Source organism: Protomyctophum parallelum (assembly GCF_964188405.1).
Source record: "Protomyctophum parallelum genome assembly, chromosome: 14".
NCBI lineage: Eukaryota > Metazoa > Chordata > Actinopteri > Myctophiformes > Myctophidae > Protomyctophum > Protomyctophum parallelum.
Window position 1 is genome coordinate 13,834,814 of NC_139709.1, and position 24,300 is coordinate 13,859,113.

The 24,300-nt window shown below is 43.4% G+C and overlaps 1 protein-coding gene across 1 annotated transcript in view; it reads right to left on the minus strand.

Moving 5' to 3' along the window:
* Nucleotides 1-202: 202 nt before the first annotated feature.
* Nucleotides 203-24,300, minus strand: part of LOC310871127 (5-cytosine rRNA methyltransferase NSUN4-like) — a gene marked incomplete at its 3' end in the record, with an annotated part of 117,463 nt that continues 93,365 nt past the window's right edge. The window contains exons 8-12 of the mRNA XM_083782616.1: nucleotides 4,037-4,168; nucleotides 1,382-1,592; nucleotides 893-1,039; nucleotides 542-699; nucleotides 203-295 (exon numbers count right to left, since the gene is read on the minus strand). Coding sequence (XP_083638742.1) covers nucleotides 203-295; nucleotides 542-699; nucleotides 893-1,039; nucleotides 1,382-1,592; nucleotides 4,037-4,168 — 741 coding nt within the window. The remainder of the gene's footprint in view (nucleotides 296-541; nucleotides 700-892; nucleotides 1,040-1,381; nucleotides 1,593-4,036; nucleotides 4,169-24,300) is intronic.

Consider the following 24,300-nt stretch of genomic DNA (forward strand, 5'->3'; position numbering starts at 1 on the left):
TCGGTGCGCAACCAAGTATAAATCAAGCCATAAGCCTTCAATGTCTTGGTTTGTGCACCTCATCTAAGTACTAATATTACAGTCACAAACTCACAACTAAAGTGGGGGAAAGAATTTAGCAGACATGTTTATTTCAGACTAGTTTTATCAATTTCAGCACAAACATCTTGCTGGGTTATGTGGTGCACATCAGTAATTTTCTTCATTCAGTTTTTGATGTGGATGCTTTTGAGGCGACCGCCTTCATAGAAGAAATGCGGCGCTTCTTGGCAATTGCCCGCTTCTCCTTGGCCTCCTGTTTGTACAACAACAACATGTCGGTCAAATACAGTTGCAGGACAGTTCATGATCGCACAGTTGTACAAATTGTGATTTGCACCAAGTATATGACAGAAGCCCTGCAGTAGTTTTGTAGGATGCATGGGAATGCTGTAAAAACTATACTTTCTTTTCCTGCATCAACCTGTGGATTTTCAGCAAGCACCAAATTGACAGCAACCAAACTTTTTAACTCAATGACTGGCCGATTTATCTCACATACCTTCATTCTCTTGGCCAGCATCTTGGCATAGTCCGAGGCCTCCTCTTTGTTTTTCAGGGCACGCCTTTTCTTTAGTGCAATGCGGCGCCTGTTGTGCTGTAGCACGCGAGGTGTGACCAGCCGCTGGATCTTGGGAGCCTTGGTTCTGGGCTTCTTGCCTGATTGAGAGTAAAGTAGCCTGCATCAGGACCCGCCGTTACCATGTGCCACTGATGATGCAATTATTAGACCCCTGTGACTCCAGTAACCAAGTAGAGGCTCAAAGAACACACTAAACATCGGTGCTTGAGCAACACAGGCACATGCAATTTGTACCCATTATGCTGGACAGAACACGGTACCAAATTTCACCTTCTTTTTTCACAGGTCTCCTGATCACGTACTGCCTCACATCATCCTCTTTAGACAGGTTGAAGAGCTTGCGGATCTTGCTGGCCCTCTTGGGACCCAGGCGACGTGGTACAGTGCCATCAGTCAGTCCTGGAATTTCTTTCTCACCTGAGTGAGAAACACACAAGTTAGTACAGGACATGAAAGTCAGAAAAGTAAAAAAAAAAAAAAGATAGGCAGTGTGATTATTATTATTGATAATCTACAAAGCTCAAATTTCACATTCTAAAGTTGCATACAAACAGTAAGAACTCCATCGTAAACTAGCATAGCTCGCCATTTTAGTAATTTGGAGGCTATTGCAGACACCTTTACTTGCGCCAAGCAATCAGGAACCATTAGTAGCAAACCCCATCAAGCCTAAAAGTTGACATGTCAACGTTTCATTTCTCATGTCAGACAAGGTCCAAATCATATCCGTTGCAAAAATAACCTATACAAGTGCATTACCTTTTTTGACGATGACCAAGTTGAGAACGCTGAGGTTGGCGTCGACAATACAACCACGCACAGACTTGCGCTTGCGCTCGCCAGTCCTGCGGGGGCGGTAGCAGGAGTGGCCCTTGAAGAGCAGAAGTTGCACACGGCCCTGGGTCAACACACCCTGCTTCATTGGGAAGCCCTGTTTGTCGTTGCCTCCACTGATGCGCACCACATAGCCCTGCATGAGCAGATAATGACAGGAACATTTACAGTACTGCATTAATGTGTCCGACATTGCAGAACCATTTCAACATTAACTAGTATTTTCTCCCAAGCTGAGAGTTCAGATTTTGTGATCGAGAGCAATGCAGTTCAACTTCAGACATGGTTAAGGTCACATTCATACCAGAGCGCTTTGCTGCGATTAAAAAGAATTCTGCTGCGCATTTTCAGAAAGTGCACTTCGTTTGGCAGGTGTGAAGGCTCATTCGAATCGTAATGCGTATCAAAGAACCGCATTATACTCAGAGCTAAAACGGGGGTTTCGCTTCGCTTCCAATCGCAGTTGATTACGATTCGGTGCAGGTGTGAATGCAATCCGCAGTAAATAAAGGAAATGAAGCAAACAATGTAGCGGGTGAGGAGCTGAACACAGTTGGAGACGGAGAAAGCATATTTTACGCAGCGCAAAGATGTCCCGTTACCGTGGATAGACGTGGTCGAATGAGGAGACTGAAGCCCTGATCGAAATGAGGACGAGTACATTAATCAATTGCTTAAGAAAACACATAAACACTGCAGTGCAGTGTAATAGTATTATAGCCTACAGAATATTCTGTCTGTCTGTGCGTGCCGTAAACATGGAGTGCTGTCACTGTGTGGGGACTAGTGGGGACTGGAACTTTCATCTCAATAAACGTGTAAACATTTTGCGCTGCTGTCTGTTATATCAGTGCGCTCAACGCTGTGCCTGCATGCCCAATAGAACAGTGTGTGGGGCACTGTGGCTGCGTGCGTATAGTGAGAGAGAGAGAGAGGGGGGGGGGGGGTGGTCCAGTCCCAGACGGCACGACACATGCACGTTATGAGTATAATTTTTTCACAATAGATTTCACTGTGTTGTAGGCTGTGTTGTAGGCTAGGTTTATGAATGGAACACATTGATAAAGGTCCCCCCTGCTGCGTTTCCAATTGCTACGGATGACAGTGTGAAGGCAAACCGCAGCAAATTAAATATGCAAGAATCCCAAAATCTCCACCCATACGCATGAGTCTACCGAAGTATTAGGTGAGAATGTGGCCTAAGTCAGGTTGCATCTGGTAAAGCAGCTCCAGTTACTATAGGAACAAGCTATTCCCCCCTTAACTACAGGGCAGTGAAAGGGTCTGCTGGTGTGCTTACAATGTGCAGTACATGACATGTAAGTCATGCATGCATTATGATGCATACAAAATCTATAGTGATATGTTCTAAACTTAGAACATAACATTCATTGTCTCCACCAGGCCGAAGGCCTAGGGGGAGAGTATGTTTTGCACTCCGTCCGTCCGTCCGTGTGTCCGTGTGTGTGTGTGTGTGTCCGTCCGTCCGTCCGTCCGTCCGTCCGTGAGCAGCTAATCTCGGCCACCGTTAACCCGGTCGATGCCAAATTTTGCACACACACTCCCTGGATGCCAACGATGAACCTCTGCCCCAAACTTTCCAGAACGGCCTGTTATAGCGCCACCAAGAGGCCGCTTTGTGCAAAACAAGTTTTTGCACAGTACACCTACAGATTTTGTCCAAACATCACGCAAATTCGTACACAGTCTCTCTAGAGCCATTCAACGAAACCGGTCTTTCAGATTTCCAGAACGGCCTGTTATAGCGCCACCAGGAGGCCGCTCCAGGAGGCCGCTTTGTGCAAAACAAGTTTTTGCACAGTACACCTACAGATTTTGTCCAAACATCACGCAAATTGGTACACAGTCTCTCTAGAGCCATTCAACGAAACCAGTCTTTCAGATTTCCAGAACGGCCTGTTATAGCGCCACCAGGAGGCCGCTTTGTGCAAAACAAGTTTTTGCACAGTACACCTACAGATTTTGTCCAAACATCACGCAAATTGGTACACAGTCTCTCTAGAGCCATTCAACGAAACCGGTCTTTCAGATTTCTCAGACTCCATCCTGATTGGTTAAGATTGGCTTCCAAAGTTCACAGGAGTGCTCAGTTTCAAACAAAATGCTGCAAATCATGAACACATCGCGTGATTTCCGTGAGGACGAAATGCCACATGAACAATTTCAACTCAGCCTCAAGGTGGCGCTATAACTGGCCCAAAAGTGTTTTTACCTCTAACTGCACGGATCTGTGGATAACTTTGTATGCCAACTCCCTAGAGGCCAAGGAAAAACCTTTGCCTGGAATTCTTCACATCTGCTCATCCTGGTGGAGACCTGTGCCCAGTAGGGCACTTTTTCTAGTTGTTTCTGATATTGCAGGTCGTGGAAGTTATGCAATGCATGCATGTATAAACTACCATCATCAACTACATTACCAAGGTAGAGCAGCTCCAGTTTATGGCAACACATACAGTAGGCCATCTCCCCTTTACTACAGGGAAGTCCAAGGGGCTTCTGGTTTACAATATTACCATGAATACTAAATCTATAATCATGCGTTTAATTACTATTTCTTACCTTCCACTCATCTCCAAGAGGGTCAGCAGGCACTTCAGTAGCCATGCGCTTCTCGTAAAAGATTCTAAGTTTTCTTTCATCATCCACTTCAATTAGCTTTTGACAGCCAGTAGCCGGGAAAGAAATGTTCAACTGCAAGACAAACACACCAATATTAATAACCTAGCAGTGACGTCATGTGGCAGCCCCAGTGCATGGGCACCCACCCCTCACTTTTTGTATTAACAATAAATTGATTAATTGAAATATTTATTAACAGTTTGCAGAATTACAGTACATTTCAAGCACAAACTTAACAAAGACTGTTGTTAACTGTGAGGAGACGACCCAATTACGCATTACACTCGTTTACAAGAGGGTCCACCATGTTCAATTAATCAAACAAGATGCGTTATCCCCCTGTGCCTTATAATTATTGTTAATTAGATCTTCCTCGACTTGACAAGTGGCACAAAGTCAGCATTACAGCAAATTGTCTAGCACAAACTTCATAGTTTCCCAATGCAAATCTGGCGAGGGAGGGGTATACCCAGGCTAAGTTTCCCCTAGAGTCTAGGGCCTAGACTCAAGGTGGGGGTCTGGGGGATAATGTTTAAGTTGCTTGTATTTGAGAACACAAGGTACCGTAATAACTTCCATAACGTTAAGTAATTCAAACTATAGCCAGCAACTGTAAACTATTGAATTAAAGCTTTATTCTAAATCTATAGACAATATAGTCCAATATAGTCCATACTATGGACTAGAGATAGAGTATGACTATTGACTCCGAACCTATAGTTTGGATATAAAAATATATCATCATTATCTACCATAGAATACATATGTAAGTTATGTAGCTTGACCGCTGGTGCACTTTTCAGAGCTCGGTCTTACAGGCATATTTCACACGACAAGGCTACACGTGTTGATGAAGAGCACGAATGATTGAAATTCGACATAATTTTATAAACTGTGAAAATATGACAAAATAATTTTAATTACCTTCATCTTGAAAACTTAACACACAGCACAATCTCCTGCCACACTGAAAAGAGGCTAACAGGTATGGATCCGGATGTGCCAAACAAGAGAAGTGTGTGTAAAGTGAGTGCACTGTCGAGCTTCCTTCACATGTGTTACCAACTAATTAATTAGTCCGGCACTGCTGGTGTTGAGCACGAACAACGAGTGGCCCAGGAAATGAATCGCAATGCATTTTGACCATAGGCATTTCTTAAATTATTAATTTAAAGACCTTTTAAGCGTCGTACGAAGCCAACTCTTGTCGTGACAAATCATGACAAGACACACAATATTTTGGACCAAACAAAGAATTAGAAAGTAGTACTTTTTTTCTTTATTTTTCTTCTTTGTAATTATTTGTTTTGTCCAAAATATGGTGTGTGTTGTCATGATTTGTCACGACAAGAGTTGGCTTCGTAGGCCTACGACACTTAAAAGGTCTTTAAATAAATAATTTAAGAAATGCCTATGGTCAAAATGAATTGCGATTCATTTCCTGGGCCACTCGTTCTGAAAGGGGGAGGGACTGCAACGCTCTATAGCTGGAGGCCAGGGCCCAGGGGCCTAAGATTATTAACATGTGCCAAATATTGCATTCTTGTAGGTTTTATCCCAGGAAATCAAATGGAGGGAATTAAAGTAGTGTGTGTACACCAAAGGAGAGGGCTCTATTATCAGCTTCTGTCTTGTAATGTATCAATGTTTCCACTGGAGGGAGAGAGAGAGCTTTGACTGAGAGAAGCGTTTCACTATGTTAGTGAAAGTAGCCTATAGGCCTGAGTGGTGGTGGTGGTGGTGGTGGTGACTGGTGGTGGTGGTGGTGAGTGAGTGAGTGAGTGAGTGAGTGAGTGAGTGAGTGAGTGAGAGACAGACAGACAGACAGACAGACAGACAGACAGACAGACAGACAGACAGACAGACAGACAGACAGACAGACAGACAGACAGACAGACAGACAGACAGACAGACAGGCAGGCAGACAGGCAGGCAGGCAGGCAGGCGCAGGCAGACATCATGAAACGACATAATTATACTGGTACTATAGTATGTAATCTTTCTTTATTTTCATAATTTATTTTCATCGTCAAAAATCATAAAAAAATGACATACTGTATGTCATTGAAAACTATGAAAAGCAACAGACTATAGGCCTATAGTAGGCTTATATCGTTTTTACTATAATAGTATATCGTTGGAAACCATGAAAAGGTCATACTATAATATGTAATTTTTCATGATTTTTGACAATGAAAGAATGTTGGAAAAGAAAACATGAAAAACGACATATGTTTTTTTATGGTTTTGGACCTCCCACTGCACAAATCTCTCCCTAGTTGCAATGCTACACATTCTCTTACTATAATAGAGAGCTTGCACAGATAAACAGTACATATTACCTTCAGCCAACCATCTCAGCTCTACACGGTGCAACACTAGCCCTACAATTCCATGTGACTGTTCAACACGGAATCTTCAGGCAGTTCTCAAATGTGTACACTAGAGAGAGCTAAGTGATTAGATGATTTGTCATTGTTCAAGTCGGGATATTCCACTATACTGCTGCTGAAGAACACAAACCATATATTCAAGCTTGACCCAGAGGAACATTAATCAGATATGGTTCAGGGAGCTGGTCTAAGTTTCACTGGAGTTTCCAAATAAGAAACTATATGCACATATGATATGATTTTAACATTTCAAACATTTGAAAAGAGTACTTTCTACTTTTGGTAGGCTGCCAATACCTTTGTACTTTTACTCAAGTACATTTTGAATCCCGGACCTTCCGAACTTGTAACAGAGTAGTTCTACAGTATTGCAGTTCTGCAGTATTGGTACTTTAAGTATTTAAATATAGCTACTATAACAATTGAGTTCCACCACTGAAATATCCACCTAATGCATATCAAACTATCTTTGGAATTAAAAAAGTTGAGAATCACTTGCCTAAAATGCTGTACCTGCTACAGGTGGTGAACAAGTGGTGTTACATCATCTATGACAGTGATTCTCACCTGGGATAACGCAATAGGCGCATATACTGTAATATATATATGAAAACTTTATCCTGTTGGCATATATACGTTAGGGGAAACAGTCCGAAACACATGCAGTCTCTTAACTGAGGTTAAAGATGGAGTGTACAGAAAGTGTTAAAATTATGTTTTTATGTGGCCACATGCCCACACCCACCAGGCCATTAAGTATGCCTGCATGGTTTTCACCTTAGCACCACACACCTGAACTTAAGCCTCACCCACAGCTGTTGTTGTATGATAATGTGGGAGGTGTTAAGCGTTATTCATAGTCTAATATTTTCGGTGGTGAGGTGACCACCGAACTACAACATGATGTCACCGCGGTGAAGAGCAAACCACCGCTCTGCCCAGCCCTTCTCTCTGTGGTCACCTCACCACCAAAAATCCAGACTATGAATAGGCCCTTTAGGGTTATATGATGACACTAAAATGGTGTTATTTCAATTGGGTCTTTTGACTCAAAGGCTTTCAGCTTTCAGGAAGAAACCAAAAATACACAGGGAAGACATATTTGAAGATTATATAACCACACATGGGGGTCTATTAGAGCAGTGGTTCCCAAAGTGGGGTCCGGGGACCCCCAGGGGCCAGGGGTCCTTGAGGGAGTTCCAGGGGATCCCCAGCTAATTGATAGTTTGTAACTAAATGGACCCTTATGGGTCTGTAACTCTGAGAGTGTACAAATGGAACAAAGTGGACCCGTTAGGGTCCATATTGAGTTTTATCTATTGTGTATGATGGTGGTTAGAAAAGTAACAAGTTTAGTGTAGTCAATGATGATGATGTTGATCCTCAATATATAATATCTATTCTTATAGAAACTCAGTAAAAAAAAAAGAAAATAAAGTTATGGTAACATTTTATGAAGCCCATGTCTATTATGCATAATAAAAAATACTTTCGTATAAGTAACTTAATTCTGGGGGATCCCGAGGCGTATACCCAGCAGATTTTGGAAATATAATTCCTCCATCTCATCCTTGGTCTGCATGCCCGGGGGTATCCTCCATCTCCTCCTTGGTATTCCTCCATCTCATCCTTGGTCTGTGGGGTGTGCGAGGACCTCCCTATAGGGAGACGTTCGAGATGCATCCTAACCAGGTGCCCAAACCACCTAAGCTTCTCACCCTATCTCTAAGGGAGATGCCAGCCACCCGTCTGAGAAAACTCATTTCGACCGCTTGGATGATTGTATATGCAACCTTATTCTTTCGGGCTTGACCCAAACTTCATGACCATAGGTGAGAGTAGGAGATTGGCTCGGTATAGACAGAGAGCTTTGCCTTCTGGCTCAGCTCTCAGTGAGGTACAGCGACGGCAATACCACCCCTGCCGCTCCCATCCTCCGGCTGATCTCCTTCTCCATCCTCCCCTCACTTGTGAACTAGATCCCAGGATACTTAAACTCCTTCACCTGGGGTAATGTCTCATTACTTGGACTGCGCAATCCATCGGTTTCCTACTGAGAACGATGTCCTCAGATTATATGCTGATCCTCATCCCAGCAAAATCTTATATATTCCACCAGATATATATTCTTGAGGGGCACTAGCCCCTCCTATGTCCAGCTTTGAGGGTCTAGACCCTCATTGGGTGCTTTAAGTATAAAGTAATGACATTCCTGCTCCACACGTTTTCATATTTGCGATTGACAATAAAAGGAGAAATTAGAGTAGACGAGCAAATCGGCTAACCAACCAATCACATACATTCAGTTGTTCATGAGATGATGTATGATGATGTGAAATGATAAGAGCGCCCCTCACTTCACACGGGCACTAAATACAGCTTTTGTCCCCACACGTCTCAAGATTTGCCATTGACAATGAACGAAGAAATTAGGTCAAAATTCCGCAAAATATGACATAAATTAAATATCAAAACATAAACGCCATTGACATTGAAGCGAAAATGTACGTCATATGTAAATGAGCAAATCAGCTAACCAATCACAGGCAACAGGCATTCTGATTGGCCAGTATGAGATGATGTATGATGATGTATTCGGTTCTGCAAGAGGACTTGTATAGGACAACAGTTTGTAGTTCAAATTGCTTGGACATTGCTTGTGGCGTCCCCCAGGGTTCAGTATTGGGTCCCAAACTCTTTATTCTGTATATCAATTAAATTTGCAAAGTATCACATCTGCTGTCACTGGTACGTTTTGCAGAAGACACAAATGTTTTTTTGCTTTGGGGATAATTTGGACAAATTACAGGGTGACATCAATGATGAATTATGCAAATTAAAATTGTGGTTTGATTGAAATTAAAAAAAGATCTTTAAATGTGAGCAAGACTAAGTTCATGCTATTTGGTAAATGCAGGATAAACACACAGGTATCATATTCAGATAGATGGGGTTGCTATAGGGTGCACGAATACAATGTCTAGGTGTGACAATAGATAGCGTTTAGCTGGAAAACACACATCACAAATGTAAAATATAAAGTATAGAAGTATAGCAGCAGGGACGTGCAGAGAGTGTTAGAGAGGCAGGGGCTGGAATCCCGTACGAGGGCACTTTTGGACAAAAAATGCGAAAATAGAAGATCTAAAAGCTCTCAATGTGTCGCGCTGCAACGCATTGAGAGCTTGTAGATCAGCTATTTTCGGGGTGCAACCCAGCACTCTTTAGCTAGTGGAGATGTGGTTGTACGACATGGATTTCTAAACAAATGAGTTCAAGGCAAAATACTGTGTTCAAGTTCAGGATGCTTCGGGAAAAAAAGCAATTCTCCTGAATGCTGCCTACTTCCGGCGTGGCATGGAAAGGAAAGGAGTGGCATTTGCATTTCTTTCGCCATAGTAAATCGTGGTCTGGACAGGGCACTTATTTTACAGACGGGTAAAAGGGCAGGGGCTGAAGTCCCCTTTGATGTCTATGTGTGCTTGTCCCTGTATAGCAGTCATAAACTAAGCAAAGCACGTTCTAGAATGAACTTAAGTCACTTCAGACCCTCTACTGTTCCTTTAGTCTTGCCATATTTCCATTACTGTGCTGAGGTATGGGTAACAACTATAAAACATCAATTCATTCACTTATTATTCTGCAAAAAAAGAGCAATGATGTGGAGCGAATCTTGATTGATTTGCAACAAAACAGTTCGTATCTTAGCTGTTATTCAAAATACTCATTTGCTGTTCATATTCATATCATGAACGGACATGTTTCCCTGTATTAATTAAATATGCCATTTCTTATAGTTCCCATTGAACCTCTGTCTACAGCCTCTTAACGGTTAACGGTTGGACATCACTAATTGGGTCTTACCTCGGCAAGGTTCTTAATGACCGAAGAGAATGGTTTGATTCTGATCTCGGGATGTAAAACCCCAATTGAGTCCATCCACAGATATTCCGGAGACAAAACCTTGGTGTGTTTATGGATCCACAGGTACCTGTTGAAGTGGCTCTCGTCTTGCCACACTGCTTCTATAGAGAGTTTTCCCATCAGGAAACGCCCCCTCATCTAGACTGAGTGGCAAAACAGTGTTGGAGTTTGGAAGCGCTCGTTGGAAATCACTCAACCGTTCTGCGTACCACCTGTTTCTAAATGTCACATAAGGCAGCAAAATGTTGTGTTATTGAAAACAAGCACTTCCAAACTCTGACACTTGCAGGGCATTTCTTGACAGGAAGTAGCTTATAACGTTTCTATGGTGGATTTTCATGAAACAAAATTAAACTTCAAGCTTTTCGTTCAGCTGCAATGTTGGTGAGTTTAACATTGTTTAATGCAATCAGACAGTACTTTTCTGTTTGGATGAATGGGCTGTCAAGGCCAGAAAGTCGTTTTTTGTGCCACTCAGCGGGCGTTCCCGCATAACTTCCAGGTACGATGATGTCACGCGCACTCTCTATTCCCTGCTGGGCATCCAGATCAGAGTTGTGGCTGCAAGTTGACACCAGATGATGGACAAGTAAGGCAGCTCGCCACCAAATACCGCAGCCCGGAAGTATAGTAGTCACCTTCGTGAGGGGCCATGTAGGCCTTTGAGGCGGGCCTATACGTTCATAAGTAAACGCACTGCACTCCTCGGTGTAAAACCATGGGTGTAGTACGGCGACCAGCTGGCCGAGAGCCTCGGTCCCCCATGCAGCGACCGTGGAACTTTGTGTCGACGTCCTAAACAGAAGATGTAGTCGGCGTGGCCTCGTATAGCTCCGTTTCTATTCGATCCTGAATATATTTCATCCTTCCGGCTGATATATCCTGCCAGCGGTTCATCCCCGGCACGGACGGACGTGACGACCAGCTCTCACCAGATTCTGCATGGGAAACCAGAGTTAACCTATTGCATGGTTTTCTTTTAAACTATAATCTGATTTGTGAATTGTGACAATTAAAAAGTCATAGTAAAATAGAAAACATGGGCTATATAGATCCACCCCCAGGACCTGTATTGAGAATCTTTCTTCTATAATGTTCCAATGTTCACTTGCATGAATGAGTTGTGTTCAAATTAAAAGTTTTCCACATTATGTATTCAGGCTCCCCCTGAGTTTGTGTCCTTGAGCAAGAGTCTGAATTGTTCCGAGGCTGGTGCCTTGCATGGTTTCCCCCGCCATCGGTGTATGAATGTGTGTGTGAATGGGTGAATGTAATGCATACTCTATGTAAAGTGCCTTGGATAAAGGCGCTAATCTAAATGCACCATTTACCTATGGGTCGACTCCTCTCTCCCTTGGTTTGTTAGATGCAGCTCAGAATTGAATGTTACTCAAGTCATTACCCATAATGCCCAACACCTGTTACTGTAACACTCAACCCAAATCCACTGCTCTGCTTAAACAGTCAGACTGGTTAGTTTGTCAAGAGGCATTTGGTGATCAGCATGCCGAACAAAATGAAAATATGGAAAGAAAAACCCCTACGCACCTGGCAGCGGCAGCCTACAATTCATCAGGGGGATGCTTTCCAATAATATTCTTTTCTTTTGCAAATCTAACATGTGGACCCTCCTCGACTGGGGGAGAAAAACGAGGTGGGGTAAGGAAGTTGAAGGCCTTAAGACTGGGCGACAGGCATGATGAATGCAGCACGCACTGACACCCCTATGGAAGAGACCAGAGATACCTTTGTCTTGTCACAATAATCCTAATCTGTTCGAAGATGGGGCCACATTAGAGAGAGAGAAGGACAGAGAGAGAGAGAGAGAGAGAGAGAGAGAGAAAGAGAGGGAGGGACGAGGAAAGAAAGAACAATGGAGAAAGAAACTGGGGGGGGGGGGGTAAAAACACGTATAAGAGAATGGAAGCAGAGCGCTGGTCGGCAGTGATGAATGTGGCTACATCAGAAGTAGGGCTCCGTATGATGTTTCTCTCTAATGGCCTGATTGCTCAATTAATTCTGCAGCCCGTTCTCATGCCGCCTCCCCCCCCCCACCCCACCCCCACCACTCCCTTTAATGTGGAAACGGCTTTATTTTTCTCCCAGATTAGTATAGATACAGGCTGACAGTCTTGCACTGCTCAAGGTATTTGGGAGGTATAATTCATTCATAATGCCACAATGTGCCCCATCTATCATGGGGAGCTTTTTTCCTTTACGCCCAGCGCTGCCGCTCGCTCCCTCTTCTCATTCCCAGCTTCTGGGCCTTTTGGGGCAAAGCATAAGGGAGGGAGGGGGGAGTGCACGCCACGCACTGTGCACACGCGTGTATTGTATATATGCCTGCACGTGTGCAAGCGAGACATGTGTGATGTTGACATGTTTAAGTTGGTACGGTGTGTGTGTGTGTGTGTGTGTGTGTGTGTGTGTGTGTGTGTGTGTCTATGTTATGCATGTGCATGCATATTTTAGACTATTAAGATGTCATATATAGGTGTTGAGATGGAACGTGCGTGCATGCGTGCGTGCATGTGTGAATGAGAATGGTGGGGAGGGGGCATACAAGGTTGTGGGGTCAGCAGCTTCCCTTCTACTGATGTATTAGCTGGCATATGCAAGCGATGAATTACCAGGCAATGGGAGTCAATTATCTATACTGAGGGGAGAAAAAAAAAACAGGGGCCTGGCGCCTGTGGCCCCAGGGTCTCTTTTCCAATTCAGAGAATGATTTTCCAAAGTACATGGGAAGACAGGAGAGGAGTGGTGTGGGATGGAAGAGAGGAGAGGAGAGGAGAGGAGAGGAGAGGAGAGGAGAGGAGAGGAGAGGAGAGGAGAGGAGAGGAGAGGAGAGGAGAGGAGAGGAGAGGAGAGGAGAGCCTCTCTCATTTGAGCACAAGTGGGAGAGCAGGAGGGGGGAAAAAATGGATTGCAAAAACTACCAAACTGGCCCATACTGCTCTCCATGCCACAGAGAGTGTTAGAGGGGCAGGGGCTGAAATCTCGTAAAGAGGGCACTTTTGGGCACTTATCTGCTATATCTATATATATATCTATATCTGCTATTTTCGGGGAGCAACCCAGCACTCTTTATCTACTGGAGAGATGCGGTGTAACGACATGGATTCCTAAACAAATTATAGTTCTCCTGAATGCTGCCTTCCAGTATCTGGCAGGGAAAGGAGAGTAAGGGCATTTGCATTTCTTCCACCATAATAGTAAGTGCTGCATTCGTGGTCTGGAGAGGGCAGTTGTTTTACAGACGGGTAAAAGGGGCAAGGGCTGAAGTCCCCTTTGATGTCTATGGGTGTACGTCCCCCCCCCCCCACACACCCCTTCTCTCTCCCTCCCTCCGTCTCCCTCTTTCTCTCTCACCAACCCCATCCAGAACAAGGCGCTGCATGTGTGGAAAATGCAAAAGGCTATTATCAAACCGTCAGAAATGCACAGAACGTTCACTTATGATGGATGCGTGTGGGATTTAGAAAGGCCTCCTGTCAAACACCCGGCCCTTTCCCCTACTTAACAAGTCCTCTCTTTTTTTTCTTCCCCTCCCCGTATTTCTCTCTTGGATCAAAATCATATATCGGGCTCCCAGTTGAAATAGCAGAAGACATTTGTAATATATTATCGAAGGAGCGCACACCCATGGCACTCTAGCACGTGTACTCGGCTAAAGTGTCCCCCGACGCCTTGTCAGTTATACTTCCTCCAAGGAGGGTCTATATATATTTTTTTTTTTAGAGAGAGAGAGAGAGAGAGAGAGAGAGGGGGTGTGTGGAGGTGTTGGGGGTCTTATATCATAAGCAGTCCAAGCTGTTTGGAGAAACGTGCTGTCTGTCTGGACGCTGAGGGACATGTCACATGGCTGACCCTCGGGGAAATTAGGTCATTAGCTGGACTTACAGGGGGTTTGATCGCCAGGTAATGGGTTTTAATGATGGAGTTTAGCATACAGTGCCGCCAGGGACTGACACACAGACGCACACACACACACACACACACACACACACACACACACACAATTACCCCCCCCCCCACCCTCAGTTGACAACTGACGCAGACCTTCCTATTGGATGTTGCTGCAGTATAGGAATTCTCCCAGTATAGTGACTCAAATCCATATCAAGAAAGAAACGGGGCCTTAAGTGTTTCTCTTATAAGTTGCTTTGATAGATAAACTTAATCACTTCTGTTGGACACTCAAAGTATAGCCAAACGGCCCCCTGGAGTCCATCGGGAGAAAAGAGGATAATATGAATTCAGAGAATTGGGCATGAAGCACAGCCAAGTCCTATAAACACTTTTAAATCTTGAAGTGTAAATGTCTGCCAAATGAAAACAAAATAGCATTATAACAGAAAGGTTCTTAAGTCCATACGCAGTGCATCCCAGATGTGATCAACAGCTTGGCCACAGTTCAACTTGAGATAATAGAAGGATACAGTGATGTGTGCTCTATAAACTTATGGAATGCATTGTTTATTATGGGAGGGTATATACAGTATTGTATAAAGACAGTCAGTTTCTCTGGAGTCTGGGATGAGAAAAGTGTGAATTATATAGTAGAGTGACAGTACGGCTCCCATGAACAGATATTCAGGCCTATAAGACACTTAGTCCAATTTAGTACATGCTTCTGGGAATCTGTTAGTCAGGTGGTTAATTGCACACCATGAAATGTCAGGAGCTGACATACTGTACGATGCGTACTGACAACAATTGGTTTACAAATCAATCGTAGTAGTCATCGACAAACACTGCATTCCGCATTCACAGTACAGTACAGTACAGTACAGTACAGTACAGTACAGTACAGTACAGTACAGTACAGTACAGTACAGTACAGTACAGTACAGTACAGTACAGTACAGTACAGTACAGTACAGTACAGTACAGTACAGTACAGTACAGTACAGTACAGTACCATTCACAGACTGCGGTCTGGGACATACATGGGAAACTGGCAGCCCCCTCTATCACTTAATGCGGCCCACAGGTTAATATCAGAATACTGACAAATTGATTTCAGCTGTTACAATTCCAAACATGCAAACATGACCCGCTTAATTTACTTCAGTCTATATAATGTAGCTTAATAACTAGTATTATTATGTTATTGTCTTTTTATGTCCAATGTATTTGTATTTAGTTCATAAAGTTAAAACATAACTATTACTAAATACATTTAAAATTATATCTAAAAAGGTTGCTTTTCAGGATTCCAATTAGATTTAAATTCAAACAGCAAAAATAGCTGATCTACAAGCTCAGTAGTGCGACGTGTTTTGAGCTTGTAGATCGGCTATTTTTGCTACAACAGAAATATGCGTGGCCCTCTGGACCGAGTGTGGAAATATAGTGGCCCACTCCATGGTCAAAGTTGCCCACCCCTGGTCTGGGACATGGGACATCATCATGCAAACAACAAAACTAATACAAAAGACAAATATATCCAGTGGCTTGGAGGGTAACTGAGTACTTACTGTAATTACTGATAATAATAGTAGGTGCAATAACAATACTGTGGTTGGCAACAAAGTATGTATTAAGTATGAACAGTACAATTAGAGATGTCGGAAAAGTATATAATGGATCTATGCGTATACACTATATATAGTGCTATGTCTACATAAAATGCTATCTAAGTTAAGTATCTAAGTTGAGCCTTTGCATACGCCTGCAAGGTCCTTGAGGCTACAGGGCAAGTACATACTACGGCAAGTGCTACGGGCCAAGATCGGAGTCTGAAGAGGTGAGTTTTCAGATTACGGCAGAAGATTGGGAGTGAGCCTGCATTTCTGATTGCAATGGGAACGGAAGTGCATTCCATAGTTTTGGAGCCAGTTTGGTACACGTGGAGCGTTGTCCCGGCTTTTTAGTGAATGTACTTCCAGCTTCCCTGAGCGGGAGGGTGCCAACCGTGCCATAACTTTGGACTTTGGTTGCTTTGAAGGCCAGCATCAGAGTTTTGTACTCTTTGCAGCGACCGGGAGCCAATGGAGGGAGCGGAGAAAGGGGGAGACATGTGCGAATTTTGGCTGGTTGAAGACCACCGGTAAGCGAGCTGCGGCATTTTGGATCAATTGGAGAGGCTTAAGTGCGCATGTGGACCAGTAAGGAGAGAGTTACAATAGTCACGTTTTGATATGACTGACGTGATGTCTGGATAAGGGGCTGGGCGCCTGGGCTGATGTGTGCTTTGAATGAGAGCAGACTGTCCAGGATAACACCAAATTAGGGGGTATATTACCTACTCACTGAAGGGCTGCTATTTTTTGTCTAACCAGGTTCCAGGTAAAGACATGAAATCAAGTAAGTGAGTAAGTATGTGACACTGGCCTATGGCCGAATAGAAGGCTGAATGGATGTGTACGAGCGGGTTCGGATTAATAACGCACCAGCATTACGTAGTCTGTAGTTTCAGGTCATTTATTAGAAAAGCCCGACTTTAGATTAAACAAAACAAAATTATTCGTATAAGGCTATATTCCGTTGTACATGTGCTATGCTATGTGGTGGTGGTGGTGGTTTAAATGTTTGTCCCTGCCGCTCTGGTTTCTGATCACCTGCCTCATCACAGAGTGACACACATAAATCAACGTGACGTCCTCACATTACCATAACAATCAGCAGGTCATCGTATAAATAATAGCAGCAATAGAAAACAAAATAACTCAACATTTCATAATATCATTTCTCAGGCATAATTCATAGAAAATAATTAATAATCATAAATTATAAAGCAAATCTACAAATGGCTTCAACAGGATGATTCACAGACAGGTGAAAGTTTACAATGGGAACATAACTCTTCCTTCAAAGTAAAAAAAGAAGTTGCTTGTATTGATTAAAACAAACAAATCAAAAACAATGCCTGTGCCACAATCCTGCCTCAGTCTCACTGTAGGACAGAGAAGAACATGTGGGCTGACTGACTGACTGACTGCTTTTTCAAGGTCCACACTAGCCAAGCAGGCAAATTAGACATGCACGCAGATGAGGCAAGTATAATAATTATTACTGTACTTTGTGGTTGCTGAGCCTAAGGTTGTCAGCTATAGAGATCAACCATGAAACAAGGTCAGTTTAATGACAAACCCAAAGACAGAATGTGACTAGTGAAATAATATATACTGAGTTGAGTACAACTTATTTAGTCTGGATTCAAACAATATCTGTACAATATCTCGATGGGATTCATTGATTGATTTTATTTGGCGAGGATAAAAAGAGCACAGAGCTCTTTCCGACAGCGTCACCGAGGATGAAAACACAAGAGAGCCTTTTTCCTGGAAAAAGTACTCAATTGTTTTACTTGAGAAAAAGTACCAATACTGCAATTTAGCGGTTTGGCACCGCTGAAAATGGGCTAAAACATAATTGGCTATACTAAAAAAAAAACTCAGTTCTGTGTCAAACTCAGCAACAACATTTAAGACGAATACCCTGATCAGACTGATAAGGTATAACTACTATGAATGAGACGAATACCCTGATCAGACTGATAAGGTATAACTATGAATACCCTGATCAGACTGATAAGGTATAACTACTATGAATGCTGTAACTTGGATCTTATACTCCCTTATTGCTCATTGCCATTTGTGATGGTGTAACATTCGTATATTTCTCTGCAGACCTTGCAAACTGAATTTCCCCAAGGACCGTGTGTGTGTGTGTGTGTGTGTGTGTGTGTGTGTGTGTGTGTGTGTGTGTGTGTGTGTGTGTGTGGAGGGCAAGTGATGCTATGGTGGTGGAGCATCGTATATACGGTATAGTATATGAATAAATAGTTCCATATCATTCCTCTCCATTGTAGCTTGGGTTCATCTCTGTTTGTTTTCCCAGACAGACATGGTCGTTTTTTGTGCCTCTATACATACCAATGCATATACAGAAGGACAGCCTGCCAGACAACCTACACGGAGGTGCGTCTCCTCTACTCAATATCGTTACAGTTTTCTCCAGGGACTATCACCCCCCCTTCACTTCCCCTATTACCCCCCCCCCCACACACACACACACACACACACACACACACCACCTCACCCCATGCCCTACGGCGACATGCGCTCCACAATGGAAGAACGGAGTGGTTTGGGAAATGATGGCCATTTATAACTGCCTGACGCCACATATCAACTCCCCCCCCCCCCCCCCACGCCACACACGCATACACCACACCACCCACACATCCACCCACACACACACGCGCGCGCTCTGACAAGAGTTTTGGTGCTGGGGTGGGTGGAGAGATGAGGAGACTGGAGACAAAGCGAGAGCGCAACGCTTTCCGCTGGCTAATGTCACACAATTACCTCTTAACCGCACAGACAAGCACTGTGCAAACGCGCCCAAAGTGTGACATCACATCAGAACTGTCACAGGTGATCGAGTCGAGCTCGGCACCCGCGAGAGAGCTCGCTACCTGCTCGCTCGTCTATCTGTCTGTCACGCAGATGACTGTGTGTGTGTGTGTCACAGTGTGTGTGTGTGTGTGTGTGTGTGTGTGTGTGTGTGTGTGTGTGTGTGTGTGTGTGTGTGTGTGTTTGTGTGTGTGTGTGTGTGTGTACACTACAGTATGTGGGAACGAGGGAGTGATTTAAATTGATAACTGAATACAAATGTACACGTAACAGCGGTGTTCTGCTGTCATCATTCATGGTTGCTCAGCCCTCATTCAGGACGGACGGATGAATTATTTCCTTCAGTCAGACCTCCCTGGCTTCCCTGAACTGCCTGCCTTCCTGCAAGCAGGCAGGCAGGCAGGCAGGCAGGCAGGCAGGCAGGCAGGCAGGCAGGCAGGCAGACAGACAGAGTCTAACGGGTCAGAGGGCGGCCTGCATGGCACCCTCAGTTGCACATAAAAGTTTGCCCCCTCAGTTTAAGTCTTAAGTATATTGTTTTACTATTATGAAAATCGTGTGTGCCACCTCGCAATTATAAGCTGCTCAGTCATTTCATCCTGGAGGCCGAGCGAGCCTGCAGTATCAGGTTCAACGAGTATTGCAGAATCACGTTTCCATCATTTCCAACTTAACATCGTTCCCTACTAGCATATACAGTAGTTCCCGAAACCCGAGTATAGGCTGTTGCCAGTGTCAGTGTCAAGAAGGGACTAGTGAACAAGAGATCCACTATAAGTCATTTTACACTTGGTTGCATGCTGAAAATAGACGATCTTAGATAAAAGTGTAAAAACAGTCATTACTCACCCACCAAAATACACTAAGACAGACTAAATCAACAGTAGATTTAGTCGACTTAAAATCTTAGTCTAGTTTTAGTCGACTAAATATCATAACACTAAAACATTCCAGCTGGTGACTAAAATGTGACTGAAACTAAATTAAAACTATTGAAGAGACCCTGACTAAAACTAAAATCAAAATTTGCTGCCATGCAAAAACAACACTGGTGCCAGTCTACTCAAACTCATACACGTACTGTAAGTGAATGTGTAGTCCTGTGCACATTACATTGTACGTAACATTATGTACATCATGCGAGTCTATATATTTGAATGTGCATAAACCTGCATGTCCTGTCCTCATCTATATAGATGTGCATTTGGGTGCTCGCAAAATGTGTGTGTGTATGTGTGCGCGTGCGTGCGTGCGTGCAATGCATGTGTGTCAGTGCTCAAGCCTGTCACTTTGTGCAGGACGGGCTGTCACTTTCTTAATTGCCTGAGCGTGACCCCACCCTGCCTCCACGTCTACCTGGCTAATTACCGTGTCTTTTGGGCCGGGAGATTGAAATGAATCCAAGTCCATTCAAGCTTCACTGGCATGAGAAGTATATGAGGTTAGTGACATTGTCACACTGCAGTATATTAACGACACGGACTCTCTCAGTTTGTCCTTCTAATGATATTATATATACGCACATGCACGCACGCAAGCGGACACATACATGCGCACTCGCGCAAACTCACACACATACATGTGCACGCACAAGCGCACACGCAGTCACACACACAAACGAGCACACACACAAACGCACACACACACACGCACACACACATGCACACACGCGCGCACGCACGCGCACGCACACAAACTCAAACACCTACACACACACACACACACACACACACACACACACACACACACACACACACACACACACACACACACACACACACACACACACACACAGTCACAGTCACACACACAGTCACACACATACAAAGGAAAACATTTCAAACTTTCTGGTGTCTGACACGATTCCTGTGTTCTGACCTCTCTTTTTGCACTTTTTCTAAATCTCGGACGAGCAACAGCATATTGTCTTTAGTTGTCAGGTGAACACTACATGGATTCATATGAGCTACACAGCGGTGTGAAGGATTGAAGCCTTTAACCCATTCTGGTGTTAGCATCATGTTATGCTTTAGCTATTTAAAAATAGCAGATCTACAAGCTCATAGCGCGCCACCGAGTGGCGCGATACGAGCTTGTAGGTCTGCTATTTTTGAAAAATCGAAGAGCGACTGACATTTTTAGAATCTGATCTCGGATCAGAATGGGTTAATCAGACCAGTGTGTGTCCAGTGGAAACCTCATATGAATCTGATCTCAGGTCAGAATGGGTTAAGGAACGGCGCCGATCCAAACACCAGGACTCTGAATCACATATCTCTGCTGTCTGGAGGAAAGCTGCATCCAAAATGTTCATTTTTCAGGAAATTAAAAATATACACTTTTAAAGGAAATGAATAGCCTAAAACCTTATATTCTTTTAAACGATGCAATACTGCCTCATCAAAGTTGGTGTTGTGACTTTAGATATTGTCAATTACTTGCACGAGGAGGAGAGAGGTGGTGGAGTTAGCTGCTTTAGCAGACAGTTTGAGGGTCCAATGGAGTTAAGAGGTTTTGTCCAATGCGTTTTTTACTACTTTCCATTGGTTCAATAATATTTTCGAAACAACAAACAGACGTAAAGGGTGTTCAATAGCACCGATTCGTGATTTATGGGGGGGGGGGGGGGGGGGCAAAAACCTCCCGACAGTCATTTATTAGTCATTTATGGCTTTTACTATCACTTCCCAAACTTTCCTATTATACCTCTCACTTCCTTCAATGCCAAGGATAGAGAGAGAGAGAGAGAGAGAGAGAGGGAGGACATGAGCATGGCAGAGATTGAAGGCATGCTAATGACATGCTAATGTGATGCTAATGAGAGGAGGGAGGAGGCAGAGGGGGCAGGCGGGGGGTAAAGTTTGGTTAGAGAGCGGGCTGGCGAGACAGCGAGCGAATGGGCGACGCTTGGGTGAGCAGTGAGTAGGTTACCCACGATGCCATGCTGAGCAGGGGAACATTTAGCGGCGGAAAGAGGGCGAGAGTCGAGACGGAGGGAAGGAGAGAGAGAGAGAGAGACGGAGGCAAGGAGAAAAGGCCCTGTGGGCTAATGAATGCTGATTGATTCCCAAATTACATTTCACAACTTTGCAGTTCTTTCTATTATTCTCTCCTCATGCAGGTCCATCTCGGGCTATACCGTTCATCTTCATGTTAATTCTGTTGTGTTTCTTTTCTTCATTAACTGACTTTGCAGCCCATACAGGTCTACGGGCTTAACAGCCTGCATGTAGCAAAGTGAGACATCATTTAGGAAGGATCACAAAGTATCTTTAAGTTTGTGATTCCAGTGCCTTTACTCTATATTGCTGTTCAAATTCAATATGTTCTTTTCATTTTTCTTTCAACAAACAATATACTTGGTGGCTATAGCATGAAAATTACTCAATTACTATAAAACAAGAACGTTTAAAAACATTCAAATCTAGTTCTACGTGTATTTCAATCCTGCACCACCACCACGGCATGCCTCAAATGTATCTAGTTATGAAAACCGATATGTATACTGTAAACCGACATGTATACTGTAAACCGATATGTATACTGTAAGGGTCAAATGTATCTAGTTATGAAAACCGATATGTATACTGTAAGGGTCAAATGTATCTAGTTATGAAAACCGATATGTATACTGTAAGGGTCAAATGTATCTATGAAAACCGATATGTATACTGTAAGGTTACGATATGTATACTGCAAGGGTCAAATGTATCTGGTTATGAAAACCGATATGTACACATATCGGTTTGACCCTTACAGTATACATATCGGTTTGTGTAACACTTCAAAATAAGTGTTACACGCGATAAAACGTGGCAATGCGCGATAGATAGAATATAAGGGAACCAGCTGGTACTGTTAAACATTTTCACTGCATTTGAAGTGCGACTGTTTCTTCTTCTCCTACGCACCTGTCGCTTGTAGGCGTGAAAAAGCCTTGCTTTTTAGTTTTTTATTGTATCCAGTGATTAAAACGTGATCTAAGTCAGTCAAAAATTCTGGAGAGCAAATCAAGGAGCCCATCTAGAACACCCGAGTTAAACTGATTGCCCTTCAAATGCACAGAATTAGGTATTCAAATGATGTAAATTCCCCAAGAGAAATTGTGTGCGGGATGCAGACACTAGACAGGCATCTCTGCCGTTTCTCTCTCATTCCTTCTGGGAGGAATAAAGAGAATAGGCACACCAGTACTGCGTCCAGCCATGTCTCTGTTAGAAAGAGAAAGTTCATGGCCCGCAATTAGCCGTCTCATTAAAAAAAAAAGACTTATTGGTCAATGACCTGACAATAAATGTCAGGAAACTGGTTGCTCATTCAAATGGGATAGTTCACAGTTATTAGGTTCCGCTTATTATTAGTGCATTAATTTCTGACTGGCCATGTCACTGCTTATGGCAGGAAATGTCCTGAAATGTGGCTTGGTTTTATTATGGATATCAATGCAGTTATACTGCACTGCACTTGCTATTATTTGCCAGTGATTTTGAGGTCTGAGAGGAGGCCATTGTATTTCAGGGGTTCATATTTTAGAAGAATCGTGAAAATGTGGCGCAAATCTTGAACGTCATTGAGCATCACACAACTATACTACGTTAGTCTGACAGAGAAGAGATACACGTTGTAACGGTTGTAGTAATACCTTTTCTCCATTCGGCTGCTCCTATTCCTCTTCTAAGACGGGAGCCCTGTGAAGTATAAAATACCCAGTGTTAACTTAACTTCCTTGGACCATTGTTGAATTAACACTCGGAGGATTTTAGGGCTGAAAAATGGGGGCAAGTCTATCATTTCTGCCTCGACAAGAAACAGTGAGTATCTTCACTTGCACTGTTTATCCCATTTAGACCTGAGGACGATTCTACAAATGCCTTCTAAATCATGACAGTTTTCGGGAAAAACCCATGTTTCTATGTTAGTGGTGCAGTGCTCAACCTTTTTCATGCCAAGGACCCCCAAAAATATATGTAATTGGACGCCGACCCCCATGTGAAAATATGTTGTTCCAGGGACCCTCCCAGAAGCAAAGATTTGAGTTAAAAATGTTCGCTCTGAAAGAGGTTAGGTTTGTGACACATTTTCACTATTTAAAAAGAATAGCAGATCTACAAGCTCGTAGCATGGCACTCGGTGCCGCGCTATGAGTTGGTAGATCTGATATTTTTCAATAGCCAAAGTATAACATAATGCTTAAAACACCAAAAGGGGTTCCCGCCCAAAATAAGTGATATTCAGAATGGTGGCACAGGATCGACAGTGGTAAGCATGACACAGAGCAGAAGGTATAGGCAAAAGAGAAACTGAAGACAAATAAAACAAATAAAATTGTTAGATTGAGCTTCGATTCTGGCAGTAGACATACAGTATATGCACTCAAATGATCTCAAATCGTAATACTATTTGTGTTTAAGGAACCAGGGAGAAGAGCGTGTTTGTAAAACCATGGGGTTTTCTAAGGTAAATACGTCAGATGCGCGTGCGCGCGCACACACACACACACACACACACACACACACACACA